Source organism: Eleginops maclovinus, chromosome 10 (genome assembly GCF_036324505.1).
Source record: "Eleginops maclovinus isolate JMC-PN-2008 ecotype Puerto Natales chromosome 10, JC_Emac_rtc_rv5, whole genome shotgun sequence".
Taxonomy (NCBI): domain Eukaryota; kingdom Metazoa; phylum Chordata; class Actinopteri; order Perciformes; family Eleginopidae; genus Eleginops; species Eleginops maclovinus.
The window spans coordinates 16333835-16351962 of record NC_086358.1 but is presented as its reverse complement, the minus strand read 5'-3'; the positions used below and the strand labels follow the sequence as shown (position 1 = coordinate 16351962).

At 37.3% G+C, this 18128-nt stretch overlaps 1 protein-coding gene across 3 annotated transcripts; it reads right to left on the bottom strand.

The window, feature by feature from the left end:
* Positions 1–4574: 4574 nt before the first annotated feature.
* Positions 4575–9870, bottom strand: LOC134870324 (receptor activity-modifying protein 3-like). Of its 3 annotated transcripts, none has more exons than XM_063892456.1 (5): positions 9687–9870; positions 9355–9447; positions 8629–8739; positions 7749–7902; positions 4575–6019 (listed from the first exon to the last, which is right to left on the bottom strand). In XM_063892456.1, exons 1-5 carry the CDS (start codon positions 9721–9723, stop codon positions 5779–5781), a joined length of 636 nt encoding a protein of 211 aa, XP_063748526.1. In that variant the 5' UTR covers positions 9724–9870; the 3' UTR covers positions 4575–5778. The 3 variants fall into 3 exon arrangements, with proteins under 3 accessions (XP_063748526.1, XP_063748527.1, XP_063748528.1); XM_063892457.1 differs by having other exon boundaries at positions 8629–8736; XM_063892458.1 differs by lacking the exon at positions 9687–9870 and adding an exon at positions 8129–8234 and having other exon boundaries at positions 9355–9437.
* Positions 9871–18128: the final 8258 nt, after the last annotated feature.

The following is an 18128-nucleotide window of genomic DNA, read 5'->3' as shown; positions in this document are numbered from 1 at the left end:
CTAAAGCTTACTTCTGCTGGATTTCAAAGAAGACACAAATAGACACCTAAATGTGTATTCTGTATCTTTTCTCATCACTGGTAGACATATTCTTCAGGTAAAACTGTCTAAACTTTCAACATTCTTAAAAATACAATGATGCAAGCCAATCTTTTTCTTGTAATAGAGGAGTGTAATTGTGCTGCTCTTACTTAAGGAGGCAATCTCAATACCTTTCACTGAGCATGGCACTCTGACCTTTTTGCATTCTTAGGCTAATGGTAAAAATGATGTTTTCATTGTCACAAGGTATTGCTTCCATACTTAGGAACAAATAAATACACATACTTCTCCACTTATACATTTCACACATAAAACACACTGCTACTTGTGACTCACCTCAGTTATTTGGTGTCCTTGTCTCAGTCTGATGTCTTTAAAATGAGTCCTGGTTATTTCTCATCTCATTGAAGTAGCAGGAATCACTAAGTTCACATTTATAGCCCCTAACCCCCCGCTGCTTTACTTCCAATAGGTGCAAAAAGACTGTATTAATGGCCCATTCTGTTTGATGTCACCTTATCTCTCACCTAACAATGGTCAGTGAAAGGACCCACTGTGTGTCATTGGGTAGCTTTTAAGCAACAAATAGTTTCTTGTAGACCTAAGTGTATCCCTGAGTTGTTTTGATGTGAAATGTATAAATCAAGTTCTAAAAATATAAAATAAAAATACATGACTCCAAGGTAAATCATTTTCTTTTACCTAATGTCAACCAGTAGGTGGCAATATATCTTTTTGCCTTTTAAAAGTGACTTTTTTGAGTTTTGGGGGGGAATTTTTTATTCACATGGTTTTGACTTTTTGGTTGCAATGAAGTGCAATCTTATTTAATCTTAAGACTTTAGACCCCCATAATTGGCCACACGTTGGGATAAGAAATCAGAAAAAACACTTCATACTCCAAAAGCTTTGTTTTTGTTGTGCTATAAAGACTGATTTTACCATTTCAGATCCCTAAAAGTGATTCAAATAAAGCAAGAAACAAAGATAATTTGGTGTACGCAGTTGGGTCACAATAAGACCACTTTTTTTTATTTTGAAGCGGCCAAAGTTTCAGACAAGCACATGTTTTTAACATCTTGTGTGTCACTTTCCTGATTCAGGAGTATGTCTGTAAGCCTGCGCCGTAAACAAATAGTTTTCCCGGTTTGGTGAGGATCTTATCACCAACATCAGTGTTGAACCTCACTAATGCTCTTGTGTCTGAGTAGGAAAATAATCTCGGGAGGGGGGAGGGACTGAAACAGGAAACACATTAAAACTAAGTGAGATGTTCAAATATCACGTATGGTAGTAACATTGAGGTGGCTAGTACTTGTGGTTATGTAGTGCATGCATATCTGAGGAATCTCATTGGAAAGATATTGTGCAACAAAAAAAAAGTTATCTAGTGGGGCATTGTGGGAGCACTTCATTTCTTATTAAATAAACACAAGACGTTCCAGAACATTTGGAATTTGTATTACATTTGATATTGTGGTTTGTGATACAGTTAACTGCCAAACATGCTGCTGCCAGCAGGACATCTAGTAACAACAGAGGGTGTAAGATAAGAGAGACAATGCTCTTTCTCTGCTGGGAGAATCATCCCTGCAGACATCTTCTCTAAACAAACACGATGCCACTGATATATGTGAGAAAGGAAACACAGACCATCATGGTTTAACAGCCCCAGTCTCCTCTCTATTTAACAACGCATAGTAGAAAGTTTGCAACGCATTTCAAAAGCTAAACAGCAATGTCTCACTCCAGAAATCTCATGGTTACTCAAGATAATCTCAAAGCCTTGTTGTGAGTTTGTGAACAGTTTCATATAGGAACTGTTTACTTTCAATGTTACAGCTCAGCCAAGAATGACTGTATTAAGGTTTGAACCACACGTTGTCATGACGCTCTTGTTACATACTAAATGCATTCTTCCTTTTATGCGGTAGTACAGTATAGAAATGAATAGCTCCTATACCAAACTGAGTGTGTCAAGAAAGTTGTGTGGATTGTCTAAAGTAAAGATGTCATGATTTCTGGAAAGTTTTAAGTATAAGATTAATTATTATTATTATTATGGCACTTTAAGCAACACAAGCCAAGTGCCATGTAGTTCTATTCTTTTTAGGAGAAGGTAGACATTTCAATGGTCAATATCTTTAACACTTACCAAAGTTATCTTCATCAATAACTAGGAAGACAACAAAAGAGAAAATGTGCATTTATGATGAACTTTACCTTTAACAAACTATATAAGTCCTTAGATTCATCAAATACATTATATGAGGATCATTGCTTTTACCCTATATGAGAGATTATGTGTTAATTATAGTGAAATATATCTTTAGTTAAGGTAACCAAGAGAAAGAATAAAAATCTCAAAATCAAAACAAGTTTCTTGGAAGTTGGACAGCTGTGTAGCATTTCTTAGAACAGAATATAAAAAAACCTGCTAGACTGAAAGTGGAGGGCTTGAGTGTGGTGTTGGGTGGTGTGGTGTGAAGAAGTTGACTGGTTTTCCTTTGAGTTGACCTGCCTGATGCAAATGACCTGTTTGTGTGTGCGCATGTGTGTGTGTGTGTGTGTGTGTGTGTTCACCACTAATGCCAGTGCATACAGAGGACAAGCCTTGTTTGCATAAGTGAGACTCTGTGCTAATTCTTCCTCCATCTTCTTATCTTCAACATCTTTTATAACCTATCAAGAAGCATCAACATCAAAGGGCCTTTGCAGTAGATTACATGACTTGCATTGAGTTTATCTAACCTTTTCAAGGTTTCAAGGTTTCAAGGCTTTATTGGTCATATGCACAGCATATACAACGTATATGTTGGCAATGAAAATCTTATATCCCATGCTCCTCCAACAACTCAACATACATGGTGCAAATAAGATAAATAAAGTAGTGCAAAAAGAGAGAAGAATATTTACAATAACAACAATAAAGATTTGAGGATGTGAAATACATATGTGGAATACATTGAAAGTATTTAAATACTTTACACTGTTGAATGAGGAGGTATGGACAGATGCATTTATTATGTATAGCAGATGTATATGGCAGATATGTATAATATATAGATATGTGTACTATAAACAGATATGTATGGCAGATGTGTATAATATATATATATATATATATATATATATATATATATATATATATATATATATATATATATATATATATATATATGTATGTGTGTACTATAAAAAGATGTGAGTAGACATTCACAGAGCTCAGGAGTTCAGCAGTCTTATAGCCTGTGGTATAAAACTGTCTCTGAGTCTGGTGGTCTTGGTCCGGATGCTGCGGTACCGTCTGCCAGACGGCAGCAGACAGAACAGATTGTTGCTGGGGTGATTGGGGTCCTTTAATATCCTACCGGCCTTCTTCCTACACCGCTGGGTGTAGAGGTCCTCCATGGATGGCAGCTCCGTCCTGGTGATGTGCTGAGCAGTTTTCACCACCCTCTGTAGAGTCTTACGGTTGAGGGCGGTGCAACTGCCATACCAGGCGGTGATGCAGCCAGTCAGGATACTCTCGATGGTGCACCTGTAGTAGTTGCAGAGTATCCTGGAGTCCATGTTGAACTTCCGCAGCCTGCGGAGGAAGAAGAGCCGCTGTCGAGCCATCTTGGATATGACCCTGGTGTGATGTGTCCATGTCAGGTCCTCACTTTAAACAACAGTATAACCTTAAGGGCACAGTTTGGATATTTGTAGTGTGGTTGTATGCAGCACTTATCCATAGACAGTGTATTGAATACAGTAGAGGGTACTCGGCACACCCATATTTTGGAGAAACAGACAGGAATAAAAAACAGGAAGCTAAGCAATGGACTGCTCTGGACAAGGGCAGTTAAACGTATGCAAGCCCCCTTAGAAAAATCTATATCAGTTTAAGAACACTTTTACTTTACCTTGGCTTCAGATCAGTTTTCACAGTGAACTAAATCTGTATCAACAATCTCTTTAAATCCACTAATCCTTCATCAAAAAGCTATATTTTACCTCACAGAACAAGGAATTGCTGATGAGTTGCTGGTACTGCTGTCAATATCTGTAAGTCTGATACTCAAGTTGTCCCTCACAAAAAAGAACACACAGATGCAGATACACACAGTACTACCAGGAACCACAGCAGATAAGAAAAACGTTTTGTTTTTTGTTTGCGTATGCACTTTAATTTACCATGTGGGCAGTTTCGTTTTTATCTTGGAAGCTGCAAATTGTAAACAAGTCTGCTGATATGCAAAATACTGAATACTTCTGAAAAAGTATTGAAACTGCTTGCAGTACCAAATCAGGTACATTTGAATATGTAGTTTGATGAATGTTGTTTTATTTATCAAATAAAAATAAATTAATAAAAAACAATAATCACATTTGTTAATATGCAAGCTCTGTTAAAACAAATTCATGTATTCAACCCGTGTTAAGCAAGAGGTTAACATGTTAAACTGCCAAAGAATATGTCTTTAAATGGCTATGAATGCCTAAATACACATATTAAATGAAAGAAGAGCACCCATAACATATCAAACTAAACTTAAAGTATATATTTCAGACTTTATTTACTGAAAACAGAAATTCCAAATATCATACATGTACAGACATTTCTGCAAGGAGATTCAGACATGATACAGTACAGCAAGTATTATGACCGTTTGTGTTTTGTTTTTGTTCATACAGGTTCAAGAAGGGTGTGTGTGTGTGTGTGTGTGTGTGTGTGTGTGTGTGTGTGTGTGTGTGTGTGTGTGTGTGTGTGTGTGTGTGGTTAAAGTTGTGATTCACAGTTCTTGAGCGTGTCTTAATCTTAATGTTTCGGGTTACAGTCTTTTTTTTTTTAGCAATACTGTGTTCTCAGCTTTGTTCTTTCCAAATAATAGAAATGACCCATTATTGTTTTTATGCAGGGTTATGTCTTGACAGTGGGGAGTGACTAACTGGATATTGCCACACATAACCTCCATATTGGACTTCGTACAAATTAAACAAGCAAGATATAATGCATACATATACATGTGTGAGTCGATGGGTAGGTTTTTGTTATCTTTGAAATAGGGCAAGACAAAAAAGGAGAGTTTGATCTATCTTCACATCTAAGGGGTTGGATTTATGGTGCATGTATTAATACTGGAAGTGTTTTGTATTCAATGTAGATATACAGGCAGACCCCAAGGGCAACATCCCTTTTTTTCAGAGTCATGGTTCTCTGTCTGTGTCCCGAGTTACATGTATGTACTGCATATCATGTGACAAGAAACATATTTACATTCATCCGGTTTTGGTTGCTTGTCAAAATCAGGCCAAACTTTCCTAACTTACCCTTTAATATCCTACCAGATTGCATTATACAAAATAAACATATTCTCAAAATGATAACATGTACTGAGCTGAATCTCATCGTAGCATAATTTGTATTTATTTATTTAAGATAATTAACCTTGGAAAATTAGTCCATCATGTAAATGGGCCATATTTATCCATAAAGGCTCATTTTCATCTGCAGTCACTGACAGGCTGATAGCATTATAATTAAACACACACTAGCACATAAGCACACAAAAGACATGAACACAATTTAAAACATAAGGACAATGATGCACAATTGCAGCACATAGCCAAATGCCCAATTAAAATCCCTCATATACAAACCCAACGACATGCAACAGACAAAGGCACATACATAAGCTCAGATAAAAGCTAATAGGCTCAGACATTATGATGGTCTAACATGACTTACTCTTAGACTTTGCTTTTGAAAACCACCAGATAAACCAGTACGGGGATGATGCTCACAGGGATGAGAGTGAGGGCAATCACAAGCCCCTGAGGTGCATCCTCAAAGGGAATCTTCTCTGTAGTGCAGTTGATGAAAAACTTAGAGTGGATGGTGAGGAAAAGCTCCTGGATGGTGGGGTTTGGGTAATAACAGCTGAAACCATTTGACAGGTCCTCCAAGCATAGCGTCAAGTTGTTGTATGGCCTGAAGAAGATACAGAAACCAATGTATTAATGATGAACAACCCTTGATTAAACAATCAGTCCTTTAGGCTACTGTTCTAAAAATTAATTCATAAGTTAAGTAATTTATGAAGTCATTGTCGTCACTGGGAGGTCTGGGAAAATGTGGTAGAGAAATATTTGTTACCGTTTTCTGATATTTTACAGACCAAATGGTTGGTAATAAAATACACGAGAGATGTTCAATTGTTTATCTGTGATTGAAATTAAAATCTACAACAATTAGGGTTGATTTTTTATTTTAGCAACAGTTTATTTTATTTTATTTACATATATTGCATAAAAAACAAAAACAGGAAAGCACAGAAACAATTAACTGATTAGAATCAAAGCCTCATGAAGCCTAATAGAGAGGTAGGTGTTAAAAGCTTAGAGGGCTTTTTTATAATAAAGAGAAAACAGTTCGCATTATATATTTAAGTGATCCAATTTCACAAGACGTAGGATTAAGTACAGCCAAAGAAAAGTTTAACAGTGTTTAATTTGATAAGATAGTGATTTTGGGAAACCATCTACAGCACTTTTGAAATGAAACTCTCCAGTTTGAACATGAAGCACTCGAGCCACTTGAACCAAAACTGTTGTGGTCAAACCATTTCCTGATTGAACACAAACAGAACAGAAATGATTGAGTCTGTGCAAAAAGAAGGTCCAAAGGAAGAGAGCTTTAGTCAGATTTTTTCCTCAACTCTGCAGAGGGAGGCACTAACTCAGGCTGCAGCCGTTTACCGGCCTGGTTCTGATGATAGACATTTCCCATTGCCAAATTGCTGTTCATGTTGCAGAGTGCTGAAGTTTGTGAAACAGCGCTTCCGAGAAATAGTGTTGCTAATAACAGCTAACGTTAGCTAGCTTGGAAAGATAGAGGGAAGGAGGTTAGACTATGTCAACAAACAGACAACAATAGCAACGGTGTATTATTATCAAGTGTATCATGGATAATGTTCATAAGTTGTCCTCATTGGAGAAAAATGGCCTTCGGCGTCAATTAACGTGAGTGTATAATTTTCTTTGTCTGTGTCTGGCTGGTTTCTGTCCTGATAACTTTTTTCAATTGGATTTACACAGAGATTGGCTCTGTCGGTCTATTATTTATTTTAGTCCTTGCTGTGTCATTTTTTCGTTCATGGAGGTTGTATTGTAGCTTGTTCGCTTGGACACTGCTGTTTGGAGGAAAGGGCTGACGTTTGAGAAATGTTAGTCAGGCTGTTACCTGTTGATGTGCAGAATCGTCTAGCTGCATGTGAGAGTTTATTCATTCATTAATATTATTGACTGTGCTGTTTAATGAGTAACACTTTTGACTAATTTACTCAACCAACTTTATTGTTATTAAGTACAGCTGAGGTATGCTGTACTACGTCCCACTACATTTTGCCGTGAAATATCGTACTTTTTAGTCTATATTTGTTGTACTTGTTGCAGATGCATTAATCAAGTGTACCATCAAGTAGGGCACGACATTAAGTAGATGCTAGAAGATAAATAACCCAATGTCAATTTTTATAATTCTGGTAAATTGGACAAACAAATATATATTTTTGCATCCTGGATGTACACATATCAACAATCACAATCCAATAATGTACTGATCTTTCTAATAGTGTGCATATTTATCAGAAAATAAAAGAAGCTTGTGTAAAAGTCAAGACATCATGTAAAAATGTTACCCTGTATTTGGTATTCCTTACCTGATAATGTTGGCAAGCACACATCTGTCTTCTGTGCTGATTTTCATCATTTCCATTTGAAAAATTAGCCCACAATAACTGTGACTGTATATTTCCAGCCAGTCCTCAAGGCAATGTCTGCCTGTGTTTACAATTTCTTGGTCCTGGAAATTCTCTGCATAGAAATGTCAAAATATATTTGAGACATATACCAAAAGCAACAGCAAATCACAAATATGGCTATATCATAAAGCACATTAATCCGACTGTCTTGGTAAATGAGATGTATGAAAGTGGATTAACTGTTTCAAGCAGCTTAATACACAGTACAGGTGTGTTGAATTGATTCCCATTTCAAACACATCATATCATATGCTTATTCATTAGCCTAGTACACATACCTGAAAGTGATACTACATTCCTGATCACATAGTTTTCAAATGTAGTTGCATTCACATCAAGTCCTGGGACATTAGCCCTCTTAGTGCTGTCTTTTGCGTTGTGTTTCTGCGGTAAAGACCATTCGAACCATTAACTCAAAGCGCACCATTTATGTGTGATTTATTTGGTTGAAGATGTTTACTTTTTCTGATTTGCCAATTCAAGTGTTTGCTGCTAATGAATACGATGAATTAACTTTTTATCAGAATGCAATTGATTCAATAAATCCTAGCTAGTGGAGTCCATGGTCCCTCATCCCCAGGTGATTAGTTTGAGGGTCAGAGGGCAGCAGCTCCAAGTTCTCCAAGCAGCAAGTGAGGTAGAGGGACCCTTTTTTGACCAAGTGCTGCCACTGTTCGCTACCCCTGCTTTTTAGCCTATCTTTCAGTAGGGAATTCAAAGGAACTGTTCAGGACTGGGGGGTATCCTTTCCTCGCACAGAATAAGTAGAACAACTCACCATCATCCTCTGTGATAACAGATGTTTGGTTGTGTTTCAGTTTATCCTCAATCCAAGTCTTCTCCTCTCTGTACAAACTGGATGTTGAGTTGACTGGTTCCATTGTACCTGCTGGCAAAATAGCATTGTTTTAATTTGAGCAATATGATCTGAATTTGTTGAATTAATGAGGTCCAATCCACACGATGACTACATCATCTTATTAACACTGCTGCCATTAAGTAATAGCATTTTTGAATCACAAATGAAGTTATTTTTAAGGCAACAATGCCTAATGTTCTCTTGGCTTTTGCAAATATCAGGACTTCCTGCTCTCCTTTGTGTTATATTTACCTCCGCTCTGATGGTTCGACATTACACTATGTAGATTGATTCAGATTGAGTCAGACAATGACTTGCAATTTAATAATTGTTGAATAATTGAACTCGCATTTTACACAAATCGCTTACATTTCACTCCGTTTGAGTTTCAGAAGTAAAAATGTGATGTTTTTTCTCAGTCTTTGATAAAGAATATTTAATGTTTTAGGATTTTTTCCAAACATAATGATAAATGTGATGTCCCCTTTGGCTCAGCAAAACTGTAATGGATACATTTAAATATCTGACATTTTACATACCAATTGATTTATCAACAAAATCCGCACAGGTATATGAAAATGAAAAAAGTCAGTAATTGCTGCTCTGCTCATGCACAGAAAATGAAAACCAAAAAGTCAGTCTTACTGATGTTGGTGTTGGACTCTATGAATGTTTTGTTCACCCAAACTCTGCTCAACTCTTCTTCAGTCATGTTGGCTGTTTGTGAGTCCACATTATCTGTAGAGACGGATTCAATGAAGCAATTAAATGTCACACAAACAATTCCATCCCATTTAAAACACTTGTACCAGCCTTTTCTTTGCTACCAAAACTAGCTCCCCCACCACGCGTTTTCCTTTATCTATCCCACACGGGTGAAACAATGGACATTAGGAAACCTGATCAAACAGGAAATACTAAGAAATAAAACATCATCAAACTCAAACCATTGAGTAAAATTAAAGTTGTATACATACTGAGGATAAGAACAGGAATAAGCAGGTACTGGATCATGTTGGAGCGGTCAGAGGATCAGCAGTGACTTCAGGGTCAGTCTGTGACCTGAGCTGCCATTAATGAAGCTCGTGGTCTGAGAGCTGTGGGGGCTGACGAAGCCCAACCCTCTTTATCTTAGAACTGCTTTCTGTGTTTGTTGTGCACGTGCATGGGTGGGTGTATTTATGCTCCCCTGATATGACTGATGAACACATGATAGCAGATGAAGAAGTGTGATGACAGGGGGATAATATCCTCATCATGAATTTAATGTATCCTGTGGAGGGGTAGGAAGAGGAAATAATATAAACTGACCGCTTACATAATATCAGATATAATAAGACGCCCTATATTACCTACATTTTTTCAAAGCATCACACATTTACTTTTGTGTGAGATAATGTTTGCTACTGTCTAAGGCTTTACACATTGTAAAAAGGTTGGACTATTGAATTGAAGTTTGTAGATTTACTTTATTGCGTTATATTACGGATACAGATTAATAGATTATCAAATTATTCACAGATACTATTGATCAGCTCAGGAAATACTGTCAATTAAACAAGCTTTCATTTTTGTTCTTGGTCTCTTGAGGGCAGCACAAGCAGGAAAAACATGTATTTCTATAGTTGGCAAACATTTTTTCATTATTTTAGAGAAAGGTTTAAGCCTGCATAACCGAAGGGGCACCTATGAAGCACAATGTTATGGCTCGTTTTTTAACGATATGAATACGCCATTAATAAACTCTCTCCAGCCAGATTTAGCACAACAGGAAAGTCAGTAAACGTCACCGGGTGCATCATATCCACTTGTTGTGCAATTGCCGTTATATAACTAAACTATGTGACCATGTAGGAGAGACGATAAGTAATATTCATAAGGTACCGCCAACCATATTTGTATTCACGTTAGGCCACACTGAGCTCCTAATTTTTATGGATTCTCCATCTTTCTTTGTGGGGATGTAGGTTCTGTCTTTGCGCAGGGAGTAACTGAAACATTTTTTCTGTTTACTCTGAGCACAGCCATAAGAATTTAAATGTACTATTACTTCTTGTCTTGTAAATACTGGCAAATGGAAACACTATAACCTTTGCTGTCTGCTCTGTTTGCTCCTGGGGGAAATATCTTCAGCTTCTCCACTGTGTACACCAGGTCTGCTGATGGTGCTAAGCAGGATAATGTACTGTGGTTTTTTAAAAAATCTTTTCTGCTGTTGGCAACTTCCTGCCACAAGCTGTTAAGATTAGTTTTTGCACAATAAAATAAAAACTATAAGCAGAAACATATAGTCTAATGAGCTGAGGGGAACGCCAAAGTCAGATTGCAGTTTTATGTCGGTTAATCTCGATAAACGAAACCATTCTAATGACTCATATTATCCAGTTGTTACAAAAATGAGTAATACAGCTTTAAAGATTCAGGGTATATGGGCAAAGCCATCCAATTGATACCTTAGTGTATTTGTTATGAAGTCAAGTGACTGATGTATTATCAGATGTTGGGGCTCATTTTTTCTCTTTTTTCTGGCTTATGTAAAACTTTATTTTCAAAGCGAAATACTAATAAAATCTCATACCAGGAATGTTGCAGTGCTCTATTGTTTGCCATATTTATCAGTAAGTAAATATGTGTATGTGCTCATAAAGTCCTGTGGGGCAACAGCCATAAACGCATGATAATACATAACTGTAATACAAATGCTAATTGGTGTCGGACTGACCTGCTGGTGGTATTGTGGGTAAAAGGAGGCAGCACGCCCGTTTCCTGCTCTTCATCAGATAGTAAGTGAAAACACTCTTAAGGGATTTCCTCCTGCATTTAGCAGTGGGGAAGGCGGCCTTGATAGAGACATGCCTGGAATTCAGGAAGCTGCTGCAGCATAAAATACACCTCCTATACACATAAGCAATACCTCAATGGGCTCATAGATAGCTGTTTTTATGAGTAGAAAACAGCTGTATGATTGTATTTAAACCATGTTGACTTCTTTTTATTTCAAAGAAGATGTGATAAGGTATGCATCTGCCTTTTACACACTTACTACAAGGTCTAAAAACAAACAAACACCTTCCTGTTCTTTGTGGTTTCTAGTGTGCAGGAAGTCTGAGCTTTTTGTGAAGGTTTCTGTATTCACCTCAGCTCGCAGAGACAGGAAACTGGCATTTGGAGCTTTGCCACCCATGTTGAAAGAAGTTTCGGGACATTGGAAGTCATAAAAGCAAGTCAAGGATGTTGAGCAACCCAAAAATAACATCATGGCTGTTTTTAAAGATTTTAGAGATTCAGTAAATGTAAGCACAATTTGTGTTGCATATTTGCCTGTAACTTGCTTATCAATTTTATATGAGGGGCCGCCTGAGAAATAATTCATACTTGGTCTTACACACATTATCATAATCATGCATATACACCACTATACTCATACATACTCACTGTTATACTCCCTTTACATGTATGTCTGAGAATGTATAGTTGTGTATGTGAGAGAGTATAGTAGTGTGTGAGAGAGTATAGTAGTGTATGTGAGAGTATAGTAGTGTGTATGTGAGAGAGTATAGTAGTGTGTGAGAGAGTATAGTAGTGTGTGTGAGAGAGTATAGTAGTGTATGTGAGAGAGTATAGTAGTGTATGTGAGAGAGTATAGTAGTGTATGTGAGAGAGTATAGTAGTGTGTGTGAGAGAGTATAGTAGTGTGTGTGAGAGAGTATAGTAGTGTGTATGTGAGAGAGTATAGTAGTGTATGTGAGAGAGTATAATAGTGTGTGAAAGAGAGTATAATAGTGTGTGAGAGTATAGTAGTGTGTGTGAGAGAGTATAGCAGTGTGTGTGAGACAGTATAGTAGTGTATGTGAGAGAGTATAGTGGTGTGTATGTGAGAGAGTATAGTGGTGTGTATGTGAGAGAGTATAGTAGTGTGTATGTGAGAGAGTATATTAATGTATGTGAGAGAGTATAATAGTGTGTGAGAGAGTATAGTAGTGTGTGAGAGAGTATAGTAGTGTGTGAGAGAGTATAGTAGTGTGTGAGAGAGTATAATAGTGTGTGAGAGAATAGTAGTGTGTGAGAGAGTATAATAGTGTGTGAGAGAGTATAGTAGTGTGTGAGAGAGTATAATAGTGTGTGAGTATAGTAGTGTGTGAGAGAGTATAATAGTGTGTGAGAGAGTATAGTAGTGTGTGAGAGAGTATAATAGTGTGTGAGAGAGTATAGTAGCGTATGTGAGAGAGTATAGTAGTGTGTGAGAGAGTATAATAGTATGTGAGAGAGTATAATAGTGTGTGAGAGAGTATAGTAGTGTGTGAGAGAGTATAATAGTGTGTGAGAGAGTATAGTAGTGTGTGTGAGAGAATAGTAGTGTGTGTGAGAGAGTATAGTAGTGTGTGTGAGAGAGTATAGCAGTGTGTGTGAGAGAGTATAGTAGTGTATGTGAGAGAGTATAGTAGTGTGTATGTGAGAGAGTATAGTGGTGTGTATGTGAGAGAGTATAGTAATGTATGTGAGAGAGTATAATAGTATGTGAGAGAGTATAATAGTGTGTGAGAGAGTATAGTAGTGTGTGAGAGTATAGTAGTGTGTGAGAGAGTATAATAGTGTGTGAGAGAATAGTAGTGTGTGACAGAGTATAATAGTGTGTGAGAGAGTATAGTAATGTGTGAGAGAGTATAGTAGTGTGTAGTAGTGTGTGAGAGAGTATAATAGTGTGTGAGAGAGTATAGTAGTGTGTGAGAGAGTATAATAGTGTGTGAGAGAGTATAGTAGCGTATGTGAGAGAGTATAGTAGTGTGTGAGAGAGTATAGTAGTATGTGAGAGAGTATAATAGTGTGTGAGAGAGTATAGTAGTGTGTGAGAGAGAGTATAATAGTGTGTGAGAGAGTATAGTAGTGTGTGTGAGAGAGTATAGTAGTGTGTGTGAGAGAGTATAGTAGTGTGTGTGAGAGAGTTTAGTAGTGTGTGTGAGAGTATAGCAGTGTGTGTGAGAGAGTATAGTAGTGTATGTGAGAGTATAGTAGTGTGTATGTGAGAGAGTATAGTAGTGTGTATGTGAGAGAGTATAGTAATGTATGTGAGAGTATAATGGTGTGTGAGAGTTTAGTAGTGTATGTGAGAGTATAATAGTGTGTGAGAGAGTATAGTAGTGTGTGAGAGAGTATAGTAGTGTGTGAGAGAGTATAATAGTGTGTGAGAGAGTATAGTAGTGTGTGAGAGAGTATAATAGTGTGTGAGAGTATAGTAGTGTGTGAGAGAGTATAATAGTGTGTGAGAGAGTATAATAGTGTGTGAGAGAGTATAGTAGTGTGTGAGAGTATAATAGTGTGTGAGAGAGTATAGTAGTGTGTGAGAGAGTATAGTAGTGTGTGAGAGAGTATAGTGTGTGAGAGTATAATAGCGTATGTGAGAGTATAGTAGTATGTGAGAGAGTATAATAGTATGTGAGAGTATAATAGTATGTGAGAGAGTATAATAGTATGTGAGAGAGTATAATAGTGTGTGAGAGAGTATAATAGTGTGTGCTAACATCACGACCATGCTAACATGAATTTAGGGGGACACTGCAGATAGGATGGCGTTAATAAAAAAGAGTCCTTGGATATTCTTTTAATCAACTCAGCTCTTCCTGGATTTCGACGACCATCCACCAAAATGCTGTCTCGTCTGGTAACGGGGTCCTCCGGGTTCCATTAAGCTAGAACTAGAAGCGCGAGCGCTAGAACTAGAGCCAGGTCTGACTGGATTTGCAGTTCCACCCATGAATAATCTCTGCATCTCCGAATCAGAGCTCTGTTGGACTTGATTTAATTGTCGAGACATCGTTGAAAATAGCTTACCATAGCTTCAGTTGGCTTCTCTCTGTCCGTTACAGTTCCACTACAGCCAAATTATTATAACGACAGCGCCGGATTTTGAGCGTCAAATACCGCTTCTTTGTCAATCAGGAACTGAGTAATCAAACTCCCTTCCGTTTCAATCAAACTCTCTCACACACACTACTATACTCTCTCACATACACCCCTATACTCTCTCACATATTGCAAAACATCTCAGCCCACCTACACTTTAAATAAAGAAAAGTTTTGACTTGTCCATTCATATTCAGTGATTAATAGCTTTATATGGTTTTACAGTCATGTTTAAGTTGTGCTAGGGCTGCAATAATCACTAAAGCTGGTTTCAATTCGTTCAAGTGAGCAGCCGGTCTTTGCTATTTTTTTATTTATTCGAAATAATGTGGTCACCCACACATCTTGATCTGAAAATAATTGTATTTCTCCCCCTTGCTCTCTCTTCACACCTTCAGCGGCTCTTGTTTTATAATCACAAAGACAGAAAGTAGGAGGCCTAAACGTGTTGCTTTCCATGAAATAATGCATATTTGTTAACTACTGTAGTGCTTTAAAGAAGGCGTCATGAAGAAAAACTTCTCCCAATGTTTTCTTTAAATGCAGAAGTAAAATAAACAATGTAATATTAATTTTAAAAAATTGCTGCGCTAAATAATTAATTACCAGTCAAAAGAATCTTTCTTTTCAGAAGACTTGGAATCTGTAGTTTACAAAAACGTAAGCACTATTTTTTATTTATTTCATCAATAACTAAGACATAGTTTATTATATTAACTTTTTTATAATAATTTCAAAATATAAATGGAGCCTTACACATTTTTAATGATATTAAAATAGCAATGATAGATTTAATTGTGTGTTTTACATTGGTAAATAGAAAAAGAAACAAATAGCAGACTAATCAGAAGTAGTTGAATGATTGTCAAACAGAAAGGGCGTAATATAATTCTAACTATGTTTTCTGTACTGAATATACAGAACTGAATATTATAAGGGGATTGCTGCTTTGGAAAATTAAAGTATGACAATAACAGTAATACTTTGCCATGAATAATCCCATTCATATGTTGATATACATGTAACACCTCTAAATATATATTGCAGTCCGTGCAACCACTTCTCTAACTCTGACCCCTGTGTTTATTTCATTATCTAATACAAATCTCTAGGACATATCCAAAAAATCGAAACATTATAGGCGTCATTAAAATAGACTGTGGTAAAACAAAACTATTGGATTGCGCATATCAGGGATTCTTGAGATGAGGGACAAAACATGTCCGAGAGATAAAACTCATTGTAATTCTTAAAATGTGTTTAAAAAATGTCCAATAATTTGATTAAACAATAAAACAAGAACTTATTTATACCACAAAATGTGAATTAATGCTTTTTTACACATATATTTTATTTTACATCACCTAGTGTGCTGCCTGAACCCCAAAATACCCTTGTCCGAAAGCAAGTTCCATGACTTTACAATACTTAAATAATTGTTAAAATTAAAATAAAACAAACACAATAGCTACTGTGATCATGTATTTTAAGTAATTATTCAAACTATATAGAAATTTACAATTAAAAATATATATTTATGTACTTTTTACGTGATTGAAATCGCGTCCGGAGTTTCTGTCAACACCATAAGATTTTTCTAAAAATGCAAAAAAACAGGCATTATATTTGCCAACTCATACTCTAAGGACCCCTTTTCCACTTGCTGTTTGGTGGACATGCCATGAGGCCACTGCTCTGGTAAGTAAATATTTCTCATAATTTTCCTTAATTATCTTCTTTTACAAAACCAGCTATGTCACAACCATAGAGTGTCAACACCATGGTCGATAAAATTCAAGGTTTATGTGATTTTATCAAGAAATAAAAGTTTAATCTAACGTTATTGTTGAGGCCACTAGCAGCTAGTGATAAACAAGATGGCTTCTGCAAAGAAATCACATGTTATGATGAAAAATTGAAGATATCGTCAACTCCGTAAGACTCCATCAGACGTCAACTCCGTAAGAAATGTTGTCTTATGGAGTTGACCACTTACCTTATGGTGTTGACAAATGGGATTTAAATGTATCATTTGCCCATTTAATTCAACACCACGGCATCCACACACCACATTGTCTGGCAAAATCCTCAAAAAGTATCGCCTGATGCATCAGGTTCGTGAATTTGGCCTTAGCTACAAAACACTCAGAGAAAACACACCAATCCAAAGAAAGCCCAGTTACCTCCAGACAATCTCCTCAGTGGTTCACACATTTTTTGAAAACAATTCAAGAATCACGACAGACAAGCAAGACACCATCACAAGAAAAAAAGTGAAACGTCAAAGGATGGTAATGACAGACACAATGCAGAATCTCCACCAGTCATATACTGAGCAAAACCCCAGCATTCGCCTGAGTTATTCCTCTTTCTGTGCACTACGTCCCTTCTACATAACACCACCCAAAACCTCAGATCGAAACACTTGTCAGTGCCAGATCCATGAAAACGCCACGCTCATGCTTGATGTTTTGAAATCTTTCCAGGCTGTGTCAACCAGCAAGCTTAAAGAGAGTTTTCAGCTTGTCTGTTGTTCTCCACCAAGTGAATTGTGTCTATTGCGCACCTGTGCAAGATGCCTTCACAAATCATCAAGTCTGCCTTTAGAGCAAGGGAAAACAAAAGTGGACTGGAAGCAGTGGGAACGGGTCGAAGAGAAAACAGAGGATGGAGTTCACTTTCATACCAGACTACAGAAACGTACGGGTACTCTGTCGGAGCTGATGGATCTCTACCAAGACAAATTAAGAAACGAAACAACCACCCATGTCCATCTTGTTCAAAATCAATCCAAAGAGTACCGAAACATGATTGAAAATTGCAATGAAAGAACAGTGATTGTGCATATCGATTTCTCTGAAGCATGGAAATGCAAATACAGCTCCGAAGTACAATCCTGCCACTATGGCCAAAATCTCCCACTGATAACGCTCCATACAGGCATGTTTTACACCAAGCAAGCAAAACAAGCTTTTTGCACAATTTCCGAGTCCAAGCGCCAAGACGCAGCAGCAATATGGACCTACATGGATGAAGTTCTGAAGGACATTCATACCAGATTCCCCCACATTGACACAATTCACTTTTGGTCTGATGGTCCAAGTAAACAATACAAAAATAAAAAGAACTTTCTCCTCCTCTCCACCATCCCTCCTCGACTGGGGTTCAACAATGTAACATGGAACTTCTTCCCTACATCCCACGGAAAGGGCGCCCCGGATGGTATTGGGGCAACAGTTAAGCGGTGTGCTGACAGAATGGTTCTTGGAGGAGTGGACATCGTCAATGGCATGACTTTTCATCAGCTTGTGTCCAGCAGGCTAAGTGGAGTCCACCTACACTATGTCAGCACTGATGATTTCCTGGCTTATGATGCTGTCCTCCCCAAGTCCCTACGACCCATCTCAGGAACAAGAAAGGTTCATCAAGTGGTGGCTCGGGGCAATACCATCTACTGTAGGCATAGTTCATGCTTTTGTAATGAGCCACAAATCTGCCGCTGTTTTAATCCAGTTGCA

What these genes read in the sequence shown, in the direction of transcription:
- LOC134870324 (XM_063892456.1), bottom strand. Translation starts at nt 9,723, where the DNA reads ATGATCCAGTACCTGCTTATTCCTGTTCTTATCCTCA. An exon ending in TATTCCTGTTCTTATCCTCA is followed by an intron (nt 9,448 to 9,686) that starts GTATGTATACAA and finishes CCGTCTCTACAG; the next exon opens with ATAATGTGGACTCACAAACA. An exon ending in AGAGTCCAACACCAACATCA is followed by an intron (nt 8,740 to 9,354) that starts GTAAGACTGACT and finishes CTATTTTGCCAG; the next exon opens with CAGGTACAATGGAACCAGTC.